The sequence below is a fragment of the Mytilus californianus genome, unplaced genomic scaffold (genome assembly GCF_021869535.1).
Source record: "Mytilus californianus isolate M0D057914Y unplaced genomic scaffold, xbMytCali1.0.p SCAF_5, whole genome shotgun sequence".
Lineage (NCBI taxonomy): Eukaryota > Metazoa > Mollusca > Bivalvia > Mytilida > Mytilidae > Mytilus > Mytilus californianus.
Window position 1 is genome coordinate 24,176,125 of NW_026262701.1, and position 18,442 is coordinate 24,194,566.

At 32.4% G+C, this 18,442-nt stretch overlaps 2 protein-coding genes across 3 annotated transcripts in view; both read right to left on the minus strand.

Moving 5' to 3' along the window:
* Window positions 1-5,857, minus strand: part of LOC127700805 (uncharacterized) — a 29,337-nt gene extending 23,480 nt beyond the window's left edge. The window contains exons 1-5 of the mRNA XM_052204474.1: window positions 4,656-5,857; window positions 3,530-3,623; window positions 1,918-2,011; window positions 567-646; window positions 272-365 (exon numbers count right to left, since the gene is read on the minus strand). Coding sequence (XP_052060434.1) covers window positions 272-365; window positions 567-646; window positions 1,918-2,011; window positions 3,530-3,623; window positions 4,656-4,668 — 375 coding nt within the window. The 5' untranslated portion in view covers window positions 4,669-5,857. The remainder of the gene's footprint in view (window positions 1-271; window positions 366-566; window positions 647-1,917; window positions 2,012-3,529; window positions 3,624-4,655) is intronic.
* LOC127700812 (Golgi-associated RAB2B interactor protein 3-like) overlaps window positions 1-18,442 on the minus strand; it is a 144,713-nt gene that overhangs the window by 90,679 nt on the left and 35,592 nt on the right. The gene's annotated exons all lie outside the window — the stretch shown is intronic.

Here is an 18,442-nt window from a genome sequence, read left to right on the forward strand (position 1 = left end):
TTCAATCGTTCATTATTCATTTTTTCGTCTGTTGAAACCATTCATATTTTCACTCAACACTGTGTTGTTTTTATAAAGGGACATAACATCACTACTAACCTTGTATCAAAATAAGCCCGCCTACTAACCTAATATGAAATATTTTAACCATTCATATTCCTAGAAATGTATAGGAGGCAAGATGAGATTAAATAATGTTACTACAAACATGTATGTAGATCAGCTACAAATAAGAACTGAATTAAGTCCTTTTCTTCTTTAAATAACATACCTTGGATATGTATTGTCTTCTTCTTAATCTTCTACCTTTACGCCTTTTAATACCATCTGCATCTAAGATTCTAACAAGTTCTCTGGAAAGAGACCTAGAGAAAAAGTATCTATATAAATAATGTGCCAAAATGGTTTAGGATGCACGTGCAGAACCTTTTGATATCAAGGAGCCACAATGACCCATTAAAAAGTTTTTGGATCAAGGTTTGAAAATTATTATTAAAACTCCTAAACATGTTTGTAGTTGATGCCAACTGTTTATAGATCAACATTTAGTTACAAGATTGAATTACCTTGTTATTTGCAACTGGTATTTTATTTTCAAAGAACGACGTAAATTTTCACATCCATTACAACCATTCCTGATTTCTTTCTAAAATAACAAAACAAAATAAACAATTTTAAGAAAGGTAATATTGCCATGATCATATGATTATATCTAAATAGTGAAATTACAAAAAAATCAACACCTCTATAAAAGTTAAATTTTTTTCCTGTAACTTCAAAGAATTAAAAAAAGAAAAGACCTAGGTCAGCATGTGGCAGGAGTGTCATCAACAATGTACAAAATGTAGTAGGATGTAATGAGTTCAGTTTAAGAGTAACCACTAGATGTACATTGTACGTTAATGATTTTTGTTTGCAGTTCAGTGGTTCATTTTATATCTGTGGAGATTATTTAGAAATGTCCCTCTCAGGCATGGTTTATTTTAGAAATAATTCATGGCAGCCATAGATTTGTTCTCATTAAAACACAGGTTGGGTTTTTATATACAATTATTTTATGCCGAGCGATAGCCATGGTTAAAGAATTACATTCCATGTATGTTTCATTATGATACCTTATTTTGATTGGCTAACAGCAATCTCGCGTCCTTCTGAAATTGACATTCATTACACAATGAAATGTAACATTCATGACACGAGGTCCCACAAAAAAATGCACAGGTAAATTAAAGAAAAACTTGATAGAAATCGTGTTTTCATGATCCTAGCTACAAAATGGAATAAGAAGTATTGAATTCTTCTTTTTGTAATTTTATAGGGTTGTAAAAGAATTTGACCGTGTGCAGATTTTTAGAATGAAGCGCACAAGCGCTTCATACAAAATGTACTTCGGTTAAAGCTTTTACGCCACGATGAATATGCAAAAAGAAGCATTCAATTCTTAAATGAAAATAAATCTATTACTGTATGTGTGGTAAGGGATTTATTTGATATCCCATATAAATATTAAAAAAGAAGATGTTGTATGATTGCCAATGAGACAACTCTGGGACAGTGGTGTAACAGTACAAAATAAGAACGATCTATAGACATCAGTTGAAAAAGACTTAACTCATCACATGGATATAGTATTTGTGATAACAAACAAATATATAATCATAAAATACTATCTCCTGTACAGCAGAAGTGAAAAATATCAATATTGAACTTTACATTGTCATCAATTACATCTTAAAATTTGAAAAGCACTGATTGGACTGTTGAGTTACTATTTGAATGGTTGAATCTGAAATCAGTATCAAGACATTTCCCTTAATCACAGTTAAAATAAATTATTTTAGAAATTCATTTTTTTTTTAATTTCTTAGAAAAAAAAACAAATACACCATTTTATGCTATCTTGAACTTGTCACATACCACTGCCAATGTAATTGCTGTATCAATGTTAATTCTGCAGTTTCTTCTCTTTAAACCTAACCTTGGGATGACTTTGTGCTGTAAATATTGGAAACTGGAAAAAATTGAAGTCAGGATAAAATATATAATCATATAAGGGATGAAAAAAACAGAACCTGCTTGTTAACTTCTGTTGGTATGTAGACAGGATGTTTTAAATTACATAAGTGAAATTCTGAATAACTTGAGTTATTTCATAAATTTATAGTGACTTTAAACAAACTCATTTTAAAAGAGTACCTCTCCCTGATAAACAGAGGAAAAAGCTCTCAGTGAGCTGAATTAATTTTTTCTGTTCTACCTAGAGCTTGGAAGCATCATGGTACCCTTGGTGCTGTCTATGATTATTTTATAAAAGAATGTATAGGGGCCATGGTGATATATTTTTTTTTTAAATAGTGCTATATTAGTTTCTATATTCCATGGTGCTATGTGAAAGTTAGAAGTGAGTTTTTGAAGCTTCTATGATTTATCTTGTTGATCTTTTTGTAAAAAAATTTATTGCTATTGCAGGGATGGAAATTAACACTTTTTCATTCACTTAGTTAATTAAAATAAGTATTGTTTTTTTTAAGTTTTTTGTCCCCAGTAGACCTTTTAAAGTGGTGAACTTCATTATTTACCTAAATTTCAGTAAAGAGACATTCATCTCATTAAATGTTATATATAAATCAAAGTAATGGTGCAATAAAAAGTAAGTGATTTAGAAAGCAAAAATGAAAATGACTGTCATACTGACAGACAGGCCTAATCCTAATCCCCCTCTGTATAGCATTTTCAACATTTATACTTACTTTTCTTGAAGTGTAAACACGCAGTTGTGTGTATAATTTAAGCGATGTGTGTACATTTGTAAATCCTTGTCATTTTACATTTACACTTTACTTATACCAATATCTTAGATTACATTTATAAATGCATATGAGTGTTTAAGAGAAAAATTTATGGTAACAAAATTGCCACATGTTTTGCAGGCATCATGGTAATTTTCTAATATGATTGAGGTAATAATATATATACTTTTTCACTTTTTTGGTCTTTTTAAAAATGTTGTTTGTGCTGTATTTAGCCCCTCTATCAAGAAATTTGTTTTGCATGCACACGTATAAAAATTGTGATATGTATATCCTCATTCTCACATATGCCATACAAACAATTACTAAATTTAGAACTAAAAAACATTGTAATCTTATTTGTAATCTGTATGTATTAAAGTGTGTGTTCCCTTTCTTGTCAACCATGATCCAACAAGTGAAACTGTGAGCTATTGCTCACTGGTGATACCCCTGCTGCATCTGGATACTATTAATAGTGTAAAAATATGTAAGTGTTTGGGAAGGAAGCTGTTTAGTGTTGAATCTGAAAATGCATCGCACAATATAGCTGACTTATATAAAACCTGAAACCAAATGTCAGAAATCCTTGTATTGCAGTGTCTGAGAAAAATGCGACAAAATATATTCATGGGACAGATGGACAGACTGATGGATAGACAGAGGTAAAACAGTATACCCCCACTGTTTTAAAGCGGGGTATAATAATTAGGACAAATTAATATTTTACAGCAATATACCTAATCTGAAAGTTCTTTTCTTTTTCCAGGATGTAGTGTATCAGTCTGTAAGGATATCCTACATAAAACATTTCACTTATCAACTGCTTTATTTCTGAAATTTTATTGCATTTTATATAAAAACAATAAACACAGAATTCAAATCTCATTCATAATAAATTAAAGTTAGGAATTATAAATATTCTTTCTTCTAATATATATGCTAATTATATATATTCAATTATTCACTATTGAATCATCTTTTTACAGTCAGTGATACTACTTGCACAAATTAATTTTATTTACCTGTATAGGTAATTAATAATATACCTTTATAAGTAAATTGTTATTTTCATATTTTCTTTGTGGTTTGAATAATCTCCCCTTAATTTTCTCAAAAAATTTACATGTACAAGTATTTTTTTACATCCATAAAATTCTCAAGTTTTGGGATGTAAAAACATGTCAGACTTAAACAATTTTTCTCTGGTTAGCTTATAATTTTTTAATAGAGTTCAATGTTACATCTCATTAATTTAACAAAGAAACTAATTGTGAAAAGATCTAATCAATTCTGCAAGGCAACTAAGCTAATAATTTACCTATACAAGTAAATAAAATACATTTGTCTAAGAATCTTAAAAATCTACTTATATAAGTATATTAATATTTACTTCTTCAAGTAAATAAAAATAACCTGTACAAGCAGTACCCCTGACTGTTTAATGTGACCTCCATGATAAAACCAAAAAAATAGGGATCTCTGGTGGTGAATATAAAACGGGTAAGGTCAGCTGAACAAAACAACTTTATGAAATAATTTCTGAAAATCAACCACCTTACACTACTCATTCACTTTCTGAACAAAACTTTGTGTATCAATACAGTTATACTTCAAATCTTATAGAAAAGTTAATATAATATTATATAGTTATTTTTGTTACATGAATTAAAGGAAGAGAACTTTTTTCTTGAAATTAATTCCAGATCAAACTGTATTAACTTTAGAGAAAAACTGTTTTGAAAACAATGTCTTGTGGGTAATATCCATAACTTATTGTATAGTAAAACATCAGTTTTTAATGCATAGTTTGAACAGAAACTTAAAAACATCTATTAAAATCAAATATATATATGTAACACTAACCATCAGGTATCATTTTGAGTTAATCAGGTATTACATGTATATAGATAGACAACCTGAAAAGAAAAAAGAACTAGAAAGATAGACTTTGACATTTCCTATTATCACTGTGATAATGATTATGTATTCTGTAAGATGCTACAACTAATAGCATACTAATGAGTATACTGATGTGTATCACTACTAATAGTTATTACGGTAAGGTTAAATTCCCTATCATTCATTCATCCACGCACGAACTTGTCTCAGATTTTTTTTTATGAAATTACCTTTACCTAACTTTCAGGTATAGATAGGAGATGTTATTTTTTTTGTGCTTGTCACTATCCAAAAGAACTTGTGGTAATAGGATATTCAGTACTTCAGTACTTTGATTTAATATTTGTGTTGTTTTAGAATTTTTATGCATACATGTATATACTATTTATTTATTACTGTACTGTTTTGTTTTCCATTACCATCTAGCACCTCCAAACTGTCATAGGAAATTGGTTGACTAATATCTTAATGTTTTAAAATAAACAAGAAACATGGGACAACTTTACAAATGACATCCTTCTTTAGAGAATTAACTCTGACATGGTTAATCAGAACTAAAACAATAATTTATATATTTATGACATAAGCTAATTAACTATACATTTAACTATAGGTACCAGTAAAATTACCTGAACATCAATATAGCTGGAATGGAGACATATAAAAGCAAAGTTTTATCTGGAAATAATTTTTCTTCAATAAAATATCCGACACACGAGAAAATTATAGAAAACATGAAACTTATAGCACGTAGATTTTTTTAATTTGTCAGTCATTAATGACTTATATGTAATGCTATTGTTTCTTAATTTAAATTGGTGGCTGTGCAAAATACATGTACTTCATATACATGTACATTTTTACTTCATAATTGTTTAATTTTGATGAAAACCCAAATTCATGAAGCTGATCAGTACATTGTAGCTGCATTTTGGAGATGCAATAACCAAAGCTGTACTGTTGCATGATTTAGAAAAGAGGGGCGAAAGATACCAGAGGGACAGTCAAACTTAAAAATGGGTCTTAATATCTTTTAAAAGGGTTTTAGATTTTTCCTATGTTAACAGTCTGTTACATAGCATTCAACAGAAATGTACCCCAAATGGAGGATCTCATGATATTTTACTGAAAGCTTAAGGTTTATGCAAGTTGTCTTTCCTAATGAAAATCAAAAGATGGAAAATGCAGTATGATTTTTTTTCTATTTTTCTATTGCAGTTCATGCACTTTACATATCTGAAACAATAGTGTAACATCACAACATAGAAAGACATATAGTTTCTGATTTTGGAATACTCAAAAGTTGTTGAATCCAATCTAGCAGATGAAAAATAAAATGATAGAATGCAGTCTAGTCGCTTGTCACTGAAATTGATGATATTTATCAATGTTTGTGATTCAAGGAACTCAATGTCTGAGACGATCATAGATTCATAACTGTAAACGGTCTGTTTATAATTATATTTACAAAAATCTGTATAATTAGCTATTTTTTCAATTTTTTTTTAATCACTAAATTTTGTTAAATCCTCTTCTTATGCACTGCCTACCTACAATGGTTTCTTCCCATTGGTAGTAAATGAAATAATTAAGTCTCAAGTGTTTATTCTATACAATTTACTCAAATGCTGAAAACTGTCCACTGGCAGGAAGTTTTACATAGCATTCAACAGAAATGTACCCCAAATGGAGGATCTCATGATATTTTACTGAAAGCTTAAGGTTTATGCAAGTTGTCTTTCCTAATGAAAATCAAAAGATGGAAAATGCAGTATGATTTTTTTTCTATTTTTCTATTGCAGTTCATGGACTTTACATATCTGAAACAATAGTGTAACATCACAACATAGAATGACATATAGTTTCTGATTTTGGAATACTCAAAAGTTGTTGAATCCAATCTAGCAGATGGCTCCAAAGTTATTGTGAAACTGCCTATTCTAGAGGTGGCGTGAATCAGATGTGGATACTAAAAAATTCCAAAGATCTTTTAGAGTACATACAATCTAAGACTCTCTCATCTTGCAATAGTATTAAAACATTTGACTTTTCTACACTTTACACAAGTATTCCCCATTCCAAACTAAAAGACAAATTGAAAGAGTTGGTATTACTTTGTTTCATTAAAAAGAATGGCGAACATAGATACAAGTATCTTGTCTTGGGGAGGGATAAATCCTACTTTGTAAAGAATCACTCTGATTCAAACAAAAAATTCTCTGAAACTGACATTATCAAGATGCTTGATTTCTTGATTGACAACATATTTGTTACGTTTGGAGGACGTGTTTTTTAACAGACTGTCGGAATTCTAATGGGAACCAATTGTGCCCCTCTTCTTGCGGACTTGTTTCTTTATTATTATGAGGCTGACTTCATACAGGAGCTTCTTAGGAAGAGAGATAAGAAGTTAGCAATATCCTTTAACTCTACGTTCCGCTATATAGATGATGTTCTCTCACTAAATAATACAAAATTTGGTGACTATGTTGAACGAATCTATCCCATCGAACTAGAGATAAAGGATACTACAGATACAGTTAAATCTGCCTCATATCTTGACTTACATCTAGAAATTGACAATGAGGGTCGGTTGAAAACAAAACTTTACGACAAAAGAGATGATTTCAGCTTCCCAATTGTGAACTTTCCATTTCTATGTAGCAACATTCCAGCAGCGCCTGCATACGGAGTATATATCTCCCAATTGATACGATATTCCCGGGCTTGTGTTTCCTATCATGATTTCCTTGATAGAGGATTGCTGCTCACAAGGAAGCTATTAAACCAAGAGTTCCAAGTGGTGAAGTTGAAGTCATCCCTTCGTAAATTTTACGGACGCCATCACGAGTTGGTTGACCGTTATGGAATAACCGTTTCACAGATGATATCGGATATGTTCCTTATGTCGTAACTACAATACCCTTCCCTTTTCACGAATGTGACTTACCGAATTAGACTATTTACCGGATTTGTAATAACATAAGCAACTCAACGGGTGCCACATGTGGAGCAGGATCTGCTTACCCTTTCGGAGCACCTGAGATCACCCCCAGTTTTTGGTGGGGTTCGTGTTGCTTAGTCTTTAGTTTTCTATGTTATGTCATCTGTACTATTATTTGTCTGTTTGTCTTTTTATTTTTGGCCATGATGTTGTCAGTTTGTTTTCGATCTATGAGTTTGACTGTCCCTCTGGTATCTTTCGTCCCTCTTTTAAGATTAAGAAGATACCATGTTTAAAACAAAAGGGAGTTCACTTCAATAGATATAAACAATTCAACAAAGATTCATGCGAATTGTTTAAAGCGTTTTTGAGTTATTGTCCAACATGTTGATGACTGACGGATGGACAGAAGGACAACTGTATACCATAATACCTACCGTAAACGGGCGTATAAAAAAATAAAGAAAAGAACATTGAAATAGAGAATATAGAATAATGGAGTGTTGTATTGAGTGATTGAAAAATAATGGGGAAAAATATGAAGAATACAGAAAAAATGACCTAAAATTTTGAACAATACAGAAATGAAAGACCCCAAAACCGTATCCAGACTTTTGTATAAAATAAGGAGATGTGGTATGATTGCCAATAGAAACAACTACCAGTAGCTGACAGAATCCAAATGACTAGGGTGTAAGCAACTATAGGTCACCATACAACCTTCAAAAATGAGCAAAACCCATACTGTAGTCAGTTATAATTGGCTAAAAAGATGACCAAATGTGTGTCCATGCAAACAAAAAAAAGAAATGCTCTAATTTAAGACAACACAATAAATGAAAATCAAATTTATAGGCTCCTGACTTAAGAGTATGCATTTATAGAATATGGTGGGATTAGTGAATTTACACATGATTGTTATTGTGCATGTTTTAATTAATTTACCTTAATTGATACTTTGTTACCTTCAGCTGTATATTACAAATGTATTATACATGTACCATTTAACATCAAAGTCAAGATCATATAAACTATACCACAAAATCATTAAACCAGACCAAAATTCTAATTATAACTTGATCTGTAACTTGACATGATATAACTACATACCAATCAAAGGGGCCCCCTTTAAGTGATACTTGTAAAAACTCTGCCTTTATCATAAATGAAGCTCCTTAAAAAGGGCCAAAAAAACCTTTAAATTGTTATGCTGTCTATAAGACACAAACGATACCCCTGCCTGACCATAGGAACTTATAAATTTTACAATATATATGATGATTTAACTGTAGCACAGTAGGAGGAGATATCTGGACAATCACAGTGGCGGATCCAGAAATTTTCATAAGGGGGGCCTACTGACTGCCTAAGTGGGGGTCCGTTTTCAGTCATGCTTCAGTGATTCCCTATATAATCAACCACCAAAAAGGGGGGGGGGGGGGGTCCGGGCCCCCTGAAAAAAAACTCTAAATCTGCCTCTGAACCAAGATCTCTATTTGCAGCTGTAGTACCAAGAAAATTACCAAGTCCAACTTAGGCAACTACAGCTGTGATCAGCTATATAATTGTCACAATATTTGGAAGAAATCAAAATCCTGTGGCCATGCACTTCTTCTTCTTCTTATGGTATCCAGTTATCCATCAGATTTTGATGATTACTAACTGCACACCTTTATTATTTGTATGAACATCCTACAAAATATTAAAGTTGTACCTCCAAAACTGTAGGAGATAGCCGGACAAACAATGCATCTTACGGACGAACAGACGGACGGACAGGGGTAAATTTATACCCCACCCCTATTTTGTCACGGGGGCTTAAAAATCATACAGACGCTTACGCACACACTTAAATATATACATACATACTATATAGTCTGCATGTGCTTGCGTGTTTGAGGTTTTCAGTTGTCTTTTCAACAATAACACCTATCTATCTATCTCAACCTTTCTTGGTGTAATGAACCAGAATATGCAAATCTAGAGAGTTTCGAATGTATTTCTCGGTTCCGCGTCTGCATTTGATGTAAGTCTTTGCATTTTTATATTTCCCCGCAGATTATATAATCATAATATTCGGGTCCCGGAGATTATTTTTGGTTTGGTTTATAAAAGCCGAAGATTTTATTATTGAAAATAATCTGCGGGCTCTTGATTAAAAGCCGAAGATTTTACAATTCATAATAATCGGCGGGGGTCAGACTTTTAAAAGCCGAAGATTTTATAATATAATAATCGGCGGTGTATTTTAAAAAGCCGAAGATTTTGAAAAGCCGAAGATTATGAAAAGCCGAAGATTTTGGAAAGCCGAAGATTTTGGAAAGCCGAAGATTTTGAAAAGCCGAAGATTTTGAAAGCCGAAGATTTTGAAAAGCCGAAGATTATGAAAAGCCGAAGATTTTGGAAAGCCGAAGATTTTGAAAAGCCGAAGATTTTGAAAGCCGAAGATTTTGAAAAGCCGAAGATTTTCAGACTTTTAAAAGCCGAAGATTTTATAATATAATAATCGGCGGTGAATTTTGAAAAGCCGAAGATTTTGAAAAGCCGAAGATTTTGAAAGCCGTAGATTTTGAAAAGCCGAAGATTTTGGAAAGCCGAAGATTTTGAAAAGCCGAAGATTTTGAAAGCCGTAGATTTTGAAAAGCCGAAGATTTTGGAAAGCCGAAGATTTTGAAAAGCCGAAGATTTTGAAAAGCCGAAGATTTTAGAATTGATAATAATCGGCGGGATTTTAAAAGCCGAAGATTTATTTGTATCCATGTATTTTTAAAAGAAAAATAATAATAATCGGGGGGTTCACTGTGGCTTTCCATACAAATGTATTGTTTTTATAATTTCATGAAACATATTAGAGATGCGTACGTGTTTTTATTCCACTATTCTGCTGATCAATATAAGTAGAAATATGTATGTTGCTACTGCGTGATAACTTTTCAAAGTTTATTTCAGCAAGTACAAAAACTTTACAAGGATAATTGCCATAGAATTACGTGGTATTCATGGATTTTCTACTCCAGCATATTTTCGAATCCATGACACACTAATAGCAAACTCATCGAGAATATTTGACTATGCATGTTATGAAAGACACCTTAAAACAATATATCGTATATCATCATGACCTTCGTGTGACCTTAGCCTCAAGATCAAAATACTAAATTTTCACGGATATTTTCGCAAAATCGCTAAGAAAGTGGATTGTAATCAGGTGCTCCCGATGAGTGGACTCCTTTTGTTCCAGTTAATGTCTGTTTCAAGTTAAACATACACAAAATTCAGGTGTTTTACTTTTCAATATGAAATGTTAGAAATGTCAAATAGTTAAGTAGTTACAAAAATAAAAGATGGGCATTTCAAAAGAAGCAACATATGTTCTGAATTCTTTATCTGCACACAATTTGAAGCACTTTAAAGGAGTTTTTGTGATATTGTAATGAAAGTGTATTAAATATAAAAATAAAGAGAAGTGATTTGATTGCCAATAAGACAACTATCCACCCAAGTTCAAATGAAGTGGATGTAACAAATAGAAGGCAACCGAGCGGCTTTCAACAAAGAGAAAGACCCATACCGTATAGTCGGCTTTAAATTTTAATTAATGAAACCAACGGCCTAATTCATTACAAAACAATTTAGGGAAAAAATATGATAGACATGAACCAACGACAACTACTGAACTACAGGCTCCTGACTTTGGACAGGCAGATAAAGAATGTGGCGGGATTCAACATGTTTTAAAGTTTAATCCATATATTCAAATCAATTATTTTGTATTTTTAAAAAGTAAACAAACACAGATTTGTATATCATGTTTTATTCTAATAGTAGTACTCGTTTATGACAGTGAAAATGAACTACTAGTATCTGGATCCGTACTTTGTACACACTGTATGTCTCAAATTGTGACATATTGGTTTATGTCGATAAAAGAGAGGCAAAAGATATAAAAGAAATTTTCAAACTCATAAGAAAAAAACAAACGGACATGGATGGATACCCCATATCCTTTTGTTTTTCTATGACAATGCCATGACAAAAAAAAGAAAAAAGACATACTCACAACCCCCATAAAAGGTTGTAAGTAATAGTACAAATACGGGAAAAACATTTCGAGTTTTGAGAGGAATGCTTCAACGCTAACAGTCATATTTAATTATTATCGGGCGTATTATACTGCTCCTGTTGTTTATAGTAAAAGAAGATGAGATTAACGCCAAGGAGAGGCTTTTTGCAAAAATACACAAAAATAAACGTTAATTATTTAAACGTTTGTTTTTAAAAGTCAATACATTACATCAACATAACAGAGTAATTGAAATCAATGTTATTGAATCCACATAAGTCACGCCGTGAAAAACAAAAACAATAAAAGGAAATGTAATACTTGATCATAGATATTAACTATCACCATTTATAGAATAATCTTTATACACGAACCAATGATAGTTTAATACCTAACTTATTGAAAATTTTCACGAGATAAAGTTGGTGTTTTAAAACAATTTTTTAATAAGTCTATTTTCAGAAAAAGCTAATTTTTGTTTCGTTCTTAAATTGGTACATACATGTACAACAGTAGGTAATTATTACGAAGATGCGATTTTAAATAATTTATGTTGCATCATCAGTTTGTAACAGTTCACTTTAATACTTTTCGATTCAAGAAATAATAAAAATTTTCAAATACCTGTTTTTCGAAAATAAAGTGTTGACTGGAAATTGTGTCAACGTACAAAATGAATTGATAACATTTGAACACTTGATGACCTGGGCGATTAGCCAAATCTTATATTTTCACTTATTAGGTTTTTCCACTTTTCTGTGGAAAGACCTATTGTATTTGTTTTGATTATTAGGTTTTTTCACTTTTTTATGGAAAGACCTTTTGATTTTGTTCTGATCATTATTTTTTTTCGTCTTCCGCCAAACCCTTTTCTTGCGGCATAAGGTTTTTTCGCAAGATGTGGCTTAGATATTTTGGATATTATATCGAACAGTTATTGGGCTTTAAAACTCATCTTGTTAAGCCGAAAACTTTTTTTATTCTAAGAGTTATCTCCTGAAACACTGTTTTTCTTGTTAGTGTATCTCCCCCGTAACCAACAAAATTCTTTTTCATATTTGTTCGTTACATCCTCAGGAAATTTTGGCTGATTTGGATCGTAGCGATCCGGTGAAATCTTGTAGGAGTCATCTACCTTTAACAAATATATTTGTCGTAATGTTTTTGTCATAAACCGTAAGCCGTACAAACCTAGAGTCTCTTAATTTGAGGTCCTTGGGTCCTTACTTAGAAAATGAGGTCATGGTCAAGGTCAAGGTGATGTTCTCAGTTTTGACTTTTGCTTGTTTTTGCATTTTCTCTGACAATTCTAAAGTTATATATAAAAGAACTAGTGCAAAATGTTTGTTTCATAGTGATGGAGATATGATATATTTGGTCTGAAACAATCCAAAGTCATCTTATAGGAGTTATTGCCCCTGAAATGTTTTATTTTAAGGTAAATTGATTATTACTTCAGATTGGTACATGATAAAGCCATTAGGTCTTTTGCAAAATGTTGGGTGACATATGACCTTGAAAAATGTCAACCGGAGGTGACCTTGAGTGAACAGGAATTAGTAATTTTTGCACTTATTTCATGGAAAAGTACCTAGAATCCATATATTTTTTAAATGCATACATAAACTTATCATTTGAGACCGGAAGTGACATTCTATAACCGGAAGTAGCAAATTATCTCCTGGCATAAGTATGAACACACTATATACTTTTGGAATCGGTGTGAATAAAGCTATCATATGAGACCGATAGTGACATTTTCTACACCGGAAGTAGCCAATTTTCTCCCTTTTCACATGCAAAAGTATATATAAACCATAATTTTTTTTGGAATCAGTGTAAATACAGCTATCATATGAGACCGGACGTGACATTTTCTTAACTGGAAGTTGGCAAATATCTGCCTTAATTCAGTCAAAAGTATAAAGTAACCATATATTTATAAAATCAGTATAAAGAAATCTATGATTGGACGCCAAAAGTAACTTTGAGTAAACCGGAAGTAACTTCTTATCAATTAATTCGAAAATTGATGTGAAAAGACCTTCAATTGTTCTCTGAACAATTGGTTTTGAATATTGTTATTACAATTCTTCTCGGAAAACATGGACCAAATTCTTGTGTGCGCTACTTCACTGAAACGACATGTCCAATTGACCCCAAACTTTGCAGCCACCAGGGTATACAGGTATTCCATCTAATTATCACAACGTTGTGCAGCTACCTCCCAAGAATTTCGTAGAGAAAACAAATTTCAATGCCGTAAAAATCGCTTTCGAACTCCGTGAATATCAGTGAAATCCTACAATAAAATGTGTGCACTTTATGATGGTATAATACTAAACCCCTAAGAGGAGGGATTGTGCCTGATATTCATATGATGGAGACATAATATTTCAATCAGTTTAATTGAGGTCTGGAGCTGGCATGTCAGTAACTGCTAGTAGTCTGTTGTTATTTATATATTATTGTTATTTTGTTTATTTTCTTTTGTTTCCTATTCTGACATCGGACTCGGACTTCTCTTAAACTGAGTTTTACTGTGCGTACTGTTGTACGTTTGTTTTTTTCTACATTGACTAGAGGTATAGGGGGAGGGTTGAAATCTCAAAAAACATGTTAATCCCCGCCGCATTTTTGCGCCTGTCCCAAGTCAGGAGCCTCTGGCCTTTGTTAGTCTTGTATCATTTTAAATTTTAGTTTCTTGTGTATAATTTGGAGTTTAGTATGACGTCCATTATCACTGAACTAGTATACATATTTGTTTAGGGGCTAGCTGAAGGACGCCTCCGGGTGCGGAAGTTTCTCTCTGCATTGAAGACCCATTTGTGGCCTTCGGCTGTTTTCTGCTCTATGGTCTATGGTCTGACACATTCCCCGTTTCCATTCTCAATTTTACCTAAATTAAAATACAAATCTGTGTTACAAACTGCTGCTGAAATATGTACATTGTATGAACATAAACGTGTTTTAAAAGTACACAAGATAAAATAAATCAAAAGCATGCACTGCTCGTGAACTCCGATCAAAACATCAATTACCTACAGTAACAAAAGAAATACGTTATGTGTTATTCCGTCGATATACAAAAGATAGAAATATGCTAAGTTTTCGCTTATATGTACAAGCCTCGTGACTTCATAATCCGCTCGGGAGACGCGCGCGGGACCTGAAATAGAATAAAAACTTTCCAATCTAGATATAGAAACTTCACCAAATCAAGGATGTGGACCCTTGTATGAAAATGTGAACTTGGGTCCCGCCCCTCTTTTTATTTAGAGGGATCGCCGCAATATAGCCTTGTTGTGCTAATGCGGCGTAAAGCAACCATCAATCAATCAATTATTTAGAGGGTGGGGGATCATTAAACCTGTTTCTTTTTTCTTTTTTTTCCTCCTTGTAATATGAACAATTGACTGGTAAAGGTTAAGACATTCATTGAACAAATAAATAAAACAAACAAACAAACAAATAAACATAGCAATCAATCATGTTTCGAAAGGGGAAAGACCGTTTACAATTGCTTTTTTTAAGCAATTGATTTATATTTCTTTTTATTTCTTTTATAATTATACAACCCCGTTGGTATCTCGATATGCAGTATGCATTTTTTCTTCAGTTAGTTCAATATGCATATACCTTAATGACCGTCAGAGAATGTAAAATCAACACCTCCAGATTGATCTTTTTCATCGTTGCCATACTAATGTTGTCTCGCTGGTCATGATTATAACTGGAGTCCTTGGCATCGTTAACAATGAACAACTCGGAGAGTTGTTAGCATTTGGACCATAATACTGAATTGCCGAGCCAATTATTTGGAAGAAGAAGTTCATGTTACTGATTGATGCAGTTAATTACTACGCCTGAAAATGGTACTGTGCAAATCAGATGTACACAAACAGAACTTTTTGTCTGAATGGATCAAAGCAGATCGGTCAAGATTTCGGAATCGAAGTCAACATTTACGATGTACAATTATCACACGTGTTTTATCACTGTCACGAAACTCGAGGTTATGGATGCTTTATCCTTTTTTCAAGACAAATATGTTGTTGTTCCTGCAGATAAAGCATCAAACACTATTGAAATGATATATACATATTATTATTTGAAAGTCCAACGAAAGAATTTGGAATTTTGAGCAAAACTTGGAATCCCACATATACCCTTCCGTCATTCACGAAAGAGGAGATTTTAGAAAATTACAAATCCGTTAGTATTAACATAAGAATCTCCAGTTTTCATAGTAGAAAAACAGACTTCACGCTACATACCGGGTCGTCAAGATTTTCAACTAAACGCCTTTCTAGAGTTCTTACTTCCATTGTCTGTACATTAAACAAGAGATTAGAAGTATGGTATTCGGTCATATTCAAACAACAGTGTCAGATGTTGATTCTTCAAAATTCAAAAAATCTACTCCAAAATCTTCGATCACAGTCTTTACAAATTTTCGGTAATATCAAAACTTTTGATTTTTCTACTCTTGACACTACACTTCAAAATGCCCAATTGAAAGATTGACTACATCTTCTAATTTAACAGAGAAACAAACAAGAATCAAAGATACAAATCCCTTGTTTGAGTCTGAATTAATGTCAGGTAATGCATTCATAGCAGGAGACGTTTAATCTGTCGACGCACCGGTCTCTCACCTTTTGGAGTTCAAACGATTCCAATAGTTTATGTTTGTTACCTTAATTTGTCTCTTTCTTATCGATTTGCGAGATTCATACTCAGTCAAAATGTCATAACCGTAAATAGGGAAACAATCGTTAAATTACAAATCAGACGACGTTACTTCTATCAAAAGAATTAAGACCACGAAAACCTGTCACTTGTGAGTGAATTGATTAATTGATGTTAAACGCCACTTTCAGCACTATTGGCTATTTCGTATCGGTCATTTTTGGAGGAAGCCGGAGTGTACAGAGATACACTGATTCATCGTATCGGTCAACCAGTTTATTGTGGTGATGGTAAAACTGATGTAGTGTCTATTTCAGACTATCTTTCTCACATTTTTATGTAAGAAACACATCTATGTGAACCAAGTCCTTATAGTGTAAACATGCACGAACGTAACGTTTTACCTGAGATGTAAAAGCAAAACGATTGAGTAGAGGGTATATTACTGCTGTGTTAAGAGAACTTGACAATTGGAAAGTTAAAATCATCATGCTTGTTATAGATTCTAGTTTGAAGTCTTACATCTATGTCAATATCGAGAGAAAGATGAGATAAGATGCAACCCTTATAGTTTTGGTTGTATCCTTAATCTCATGTTCACCATGATATATGAGATGTAAGCAATCATTGAAATGTGCATTATTGAGTGACATATCATCAGAAATATATATGAAAATAAAATAAAAGAACTTTGCAAGATGCTTTTTCGTTTTGCAATTGAGACGGGGTTCAGTATAAATTTTGCTTCATACGAGCACCAAACAAGTGGTCCAGTAGTGCTGCACAATTTGTACTCTTTGGAATACCAACTGTTTGCTGAAATATCAATCCATTAAAATCAACAAATATGTTTTTGATAAAAAAAAAGACCACAATTTCGATGGTATCATCGTCCGTGTAACCAGTGTAGTTCTTTTCAAAGTAAGATTTTCATGACCTTATACAAAGAATTTGTATCTAACTTTCCCATTTTTGTAGATAAAGCTTTGTTTAATGACAAGATGAAGTCTATCTTTCAATTAATCATGGGGAATAGTAGTATACAGCGTACAAAAATCAAAGGTTTTGATATAATTTAAAAAATGTAGATATTGTAATTGAAGATTTTGATCTTGATCTTTTGAATTTTTATCCTCATCACAATATTTCTGACGGCCAACTTTTACTATTGAAGGAATTGTGGTAAGAGTTTTTGAAAGATGTTTAGTCGAACATCTTGACGACTGGCTATGCCGTTTTTATGTTAATACCATAGAAGAGAAGAACATTTATGATCTCCTCTTTCATGAATGATGTAGAGCTACATATTGGATTCCCTATTTTGATGCGAATACTAAAACGGGACCAAATTGATGCCCATAAGAATACCTACATTCTGTCGATAAAATTAATCGCCGAAACGTGCATACATAATACCGTATAGCCGGTTTTTTTTTCGCGGGTGTAAAATTTCGCCATGTAGGGGCAACAAAGCATACGAAAAATTTTGGCGGTTTTTATTTTGGCGGATTCTTAATTTCAAATCAAATATTTTGGCGGATACTGAAATGGTTGCAATTAAAATAGTCAATCAAAGAAGTGAATTTGTTTTTCTTTCATTTATTTTGTACATAAATCAGGCTGTTAATAGATATAAAAAGATGTGGTATGAGTGCCAATGTTAGTTTTCTCGTTTGAATTGTTTACATTTGTCATTTCGGGACCTTTTATAGCTGACTATGTGGTATGGATTTTACTCATTGTTGAAGGTCGCACGGTGACCTATAGTTGTTAATTTCTGTGTCATTTGGTCTCTTGTGGAGAGTTGTTTCATTGGTAATCATACCACATCTTCTAATTTTATATCTGTTGTTATGGTTAGATATGATATTTTTACCTGTATGACGTCTTATTTATTGATTATGTTCTGATACAGTAAATCAATAGAATAACGTTACCTTAGGTAAGGTTTACAAAATATATGTAAATATTACAGTTGAATAGTTACGAAATTGACTGACTTTTGTACTAATACATATGTACTGATACATAGGTGATAAATTATCAAGAGTG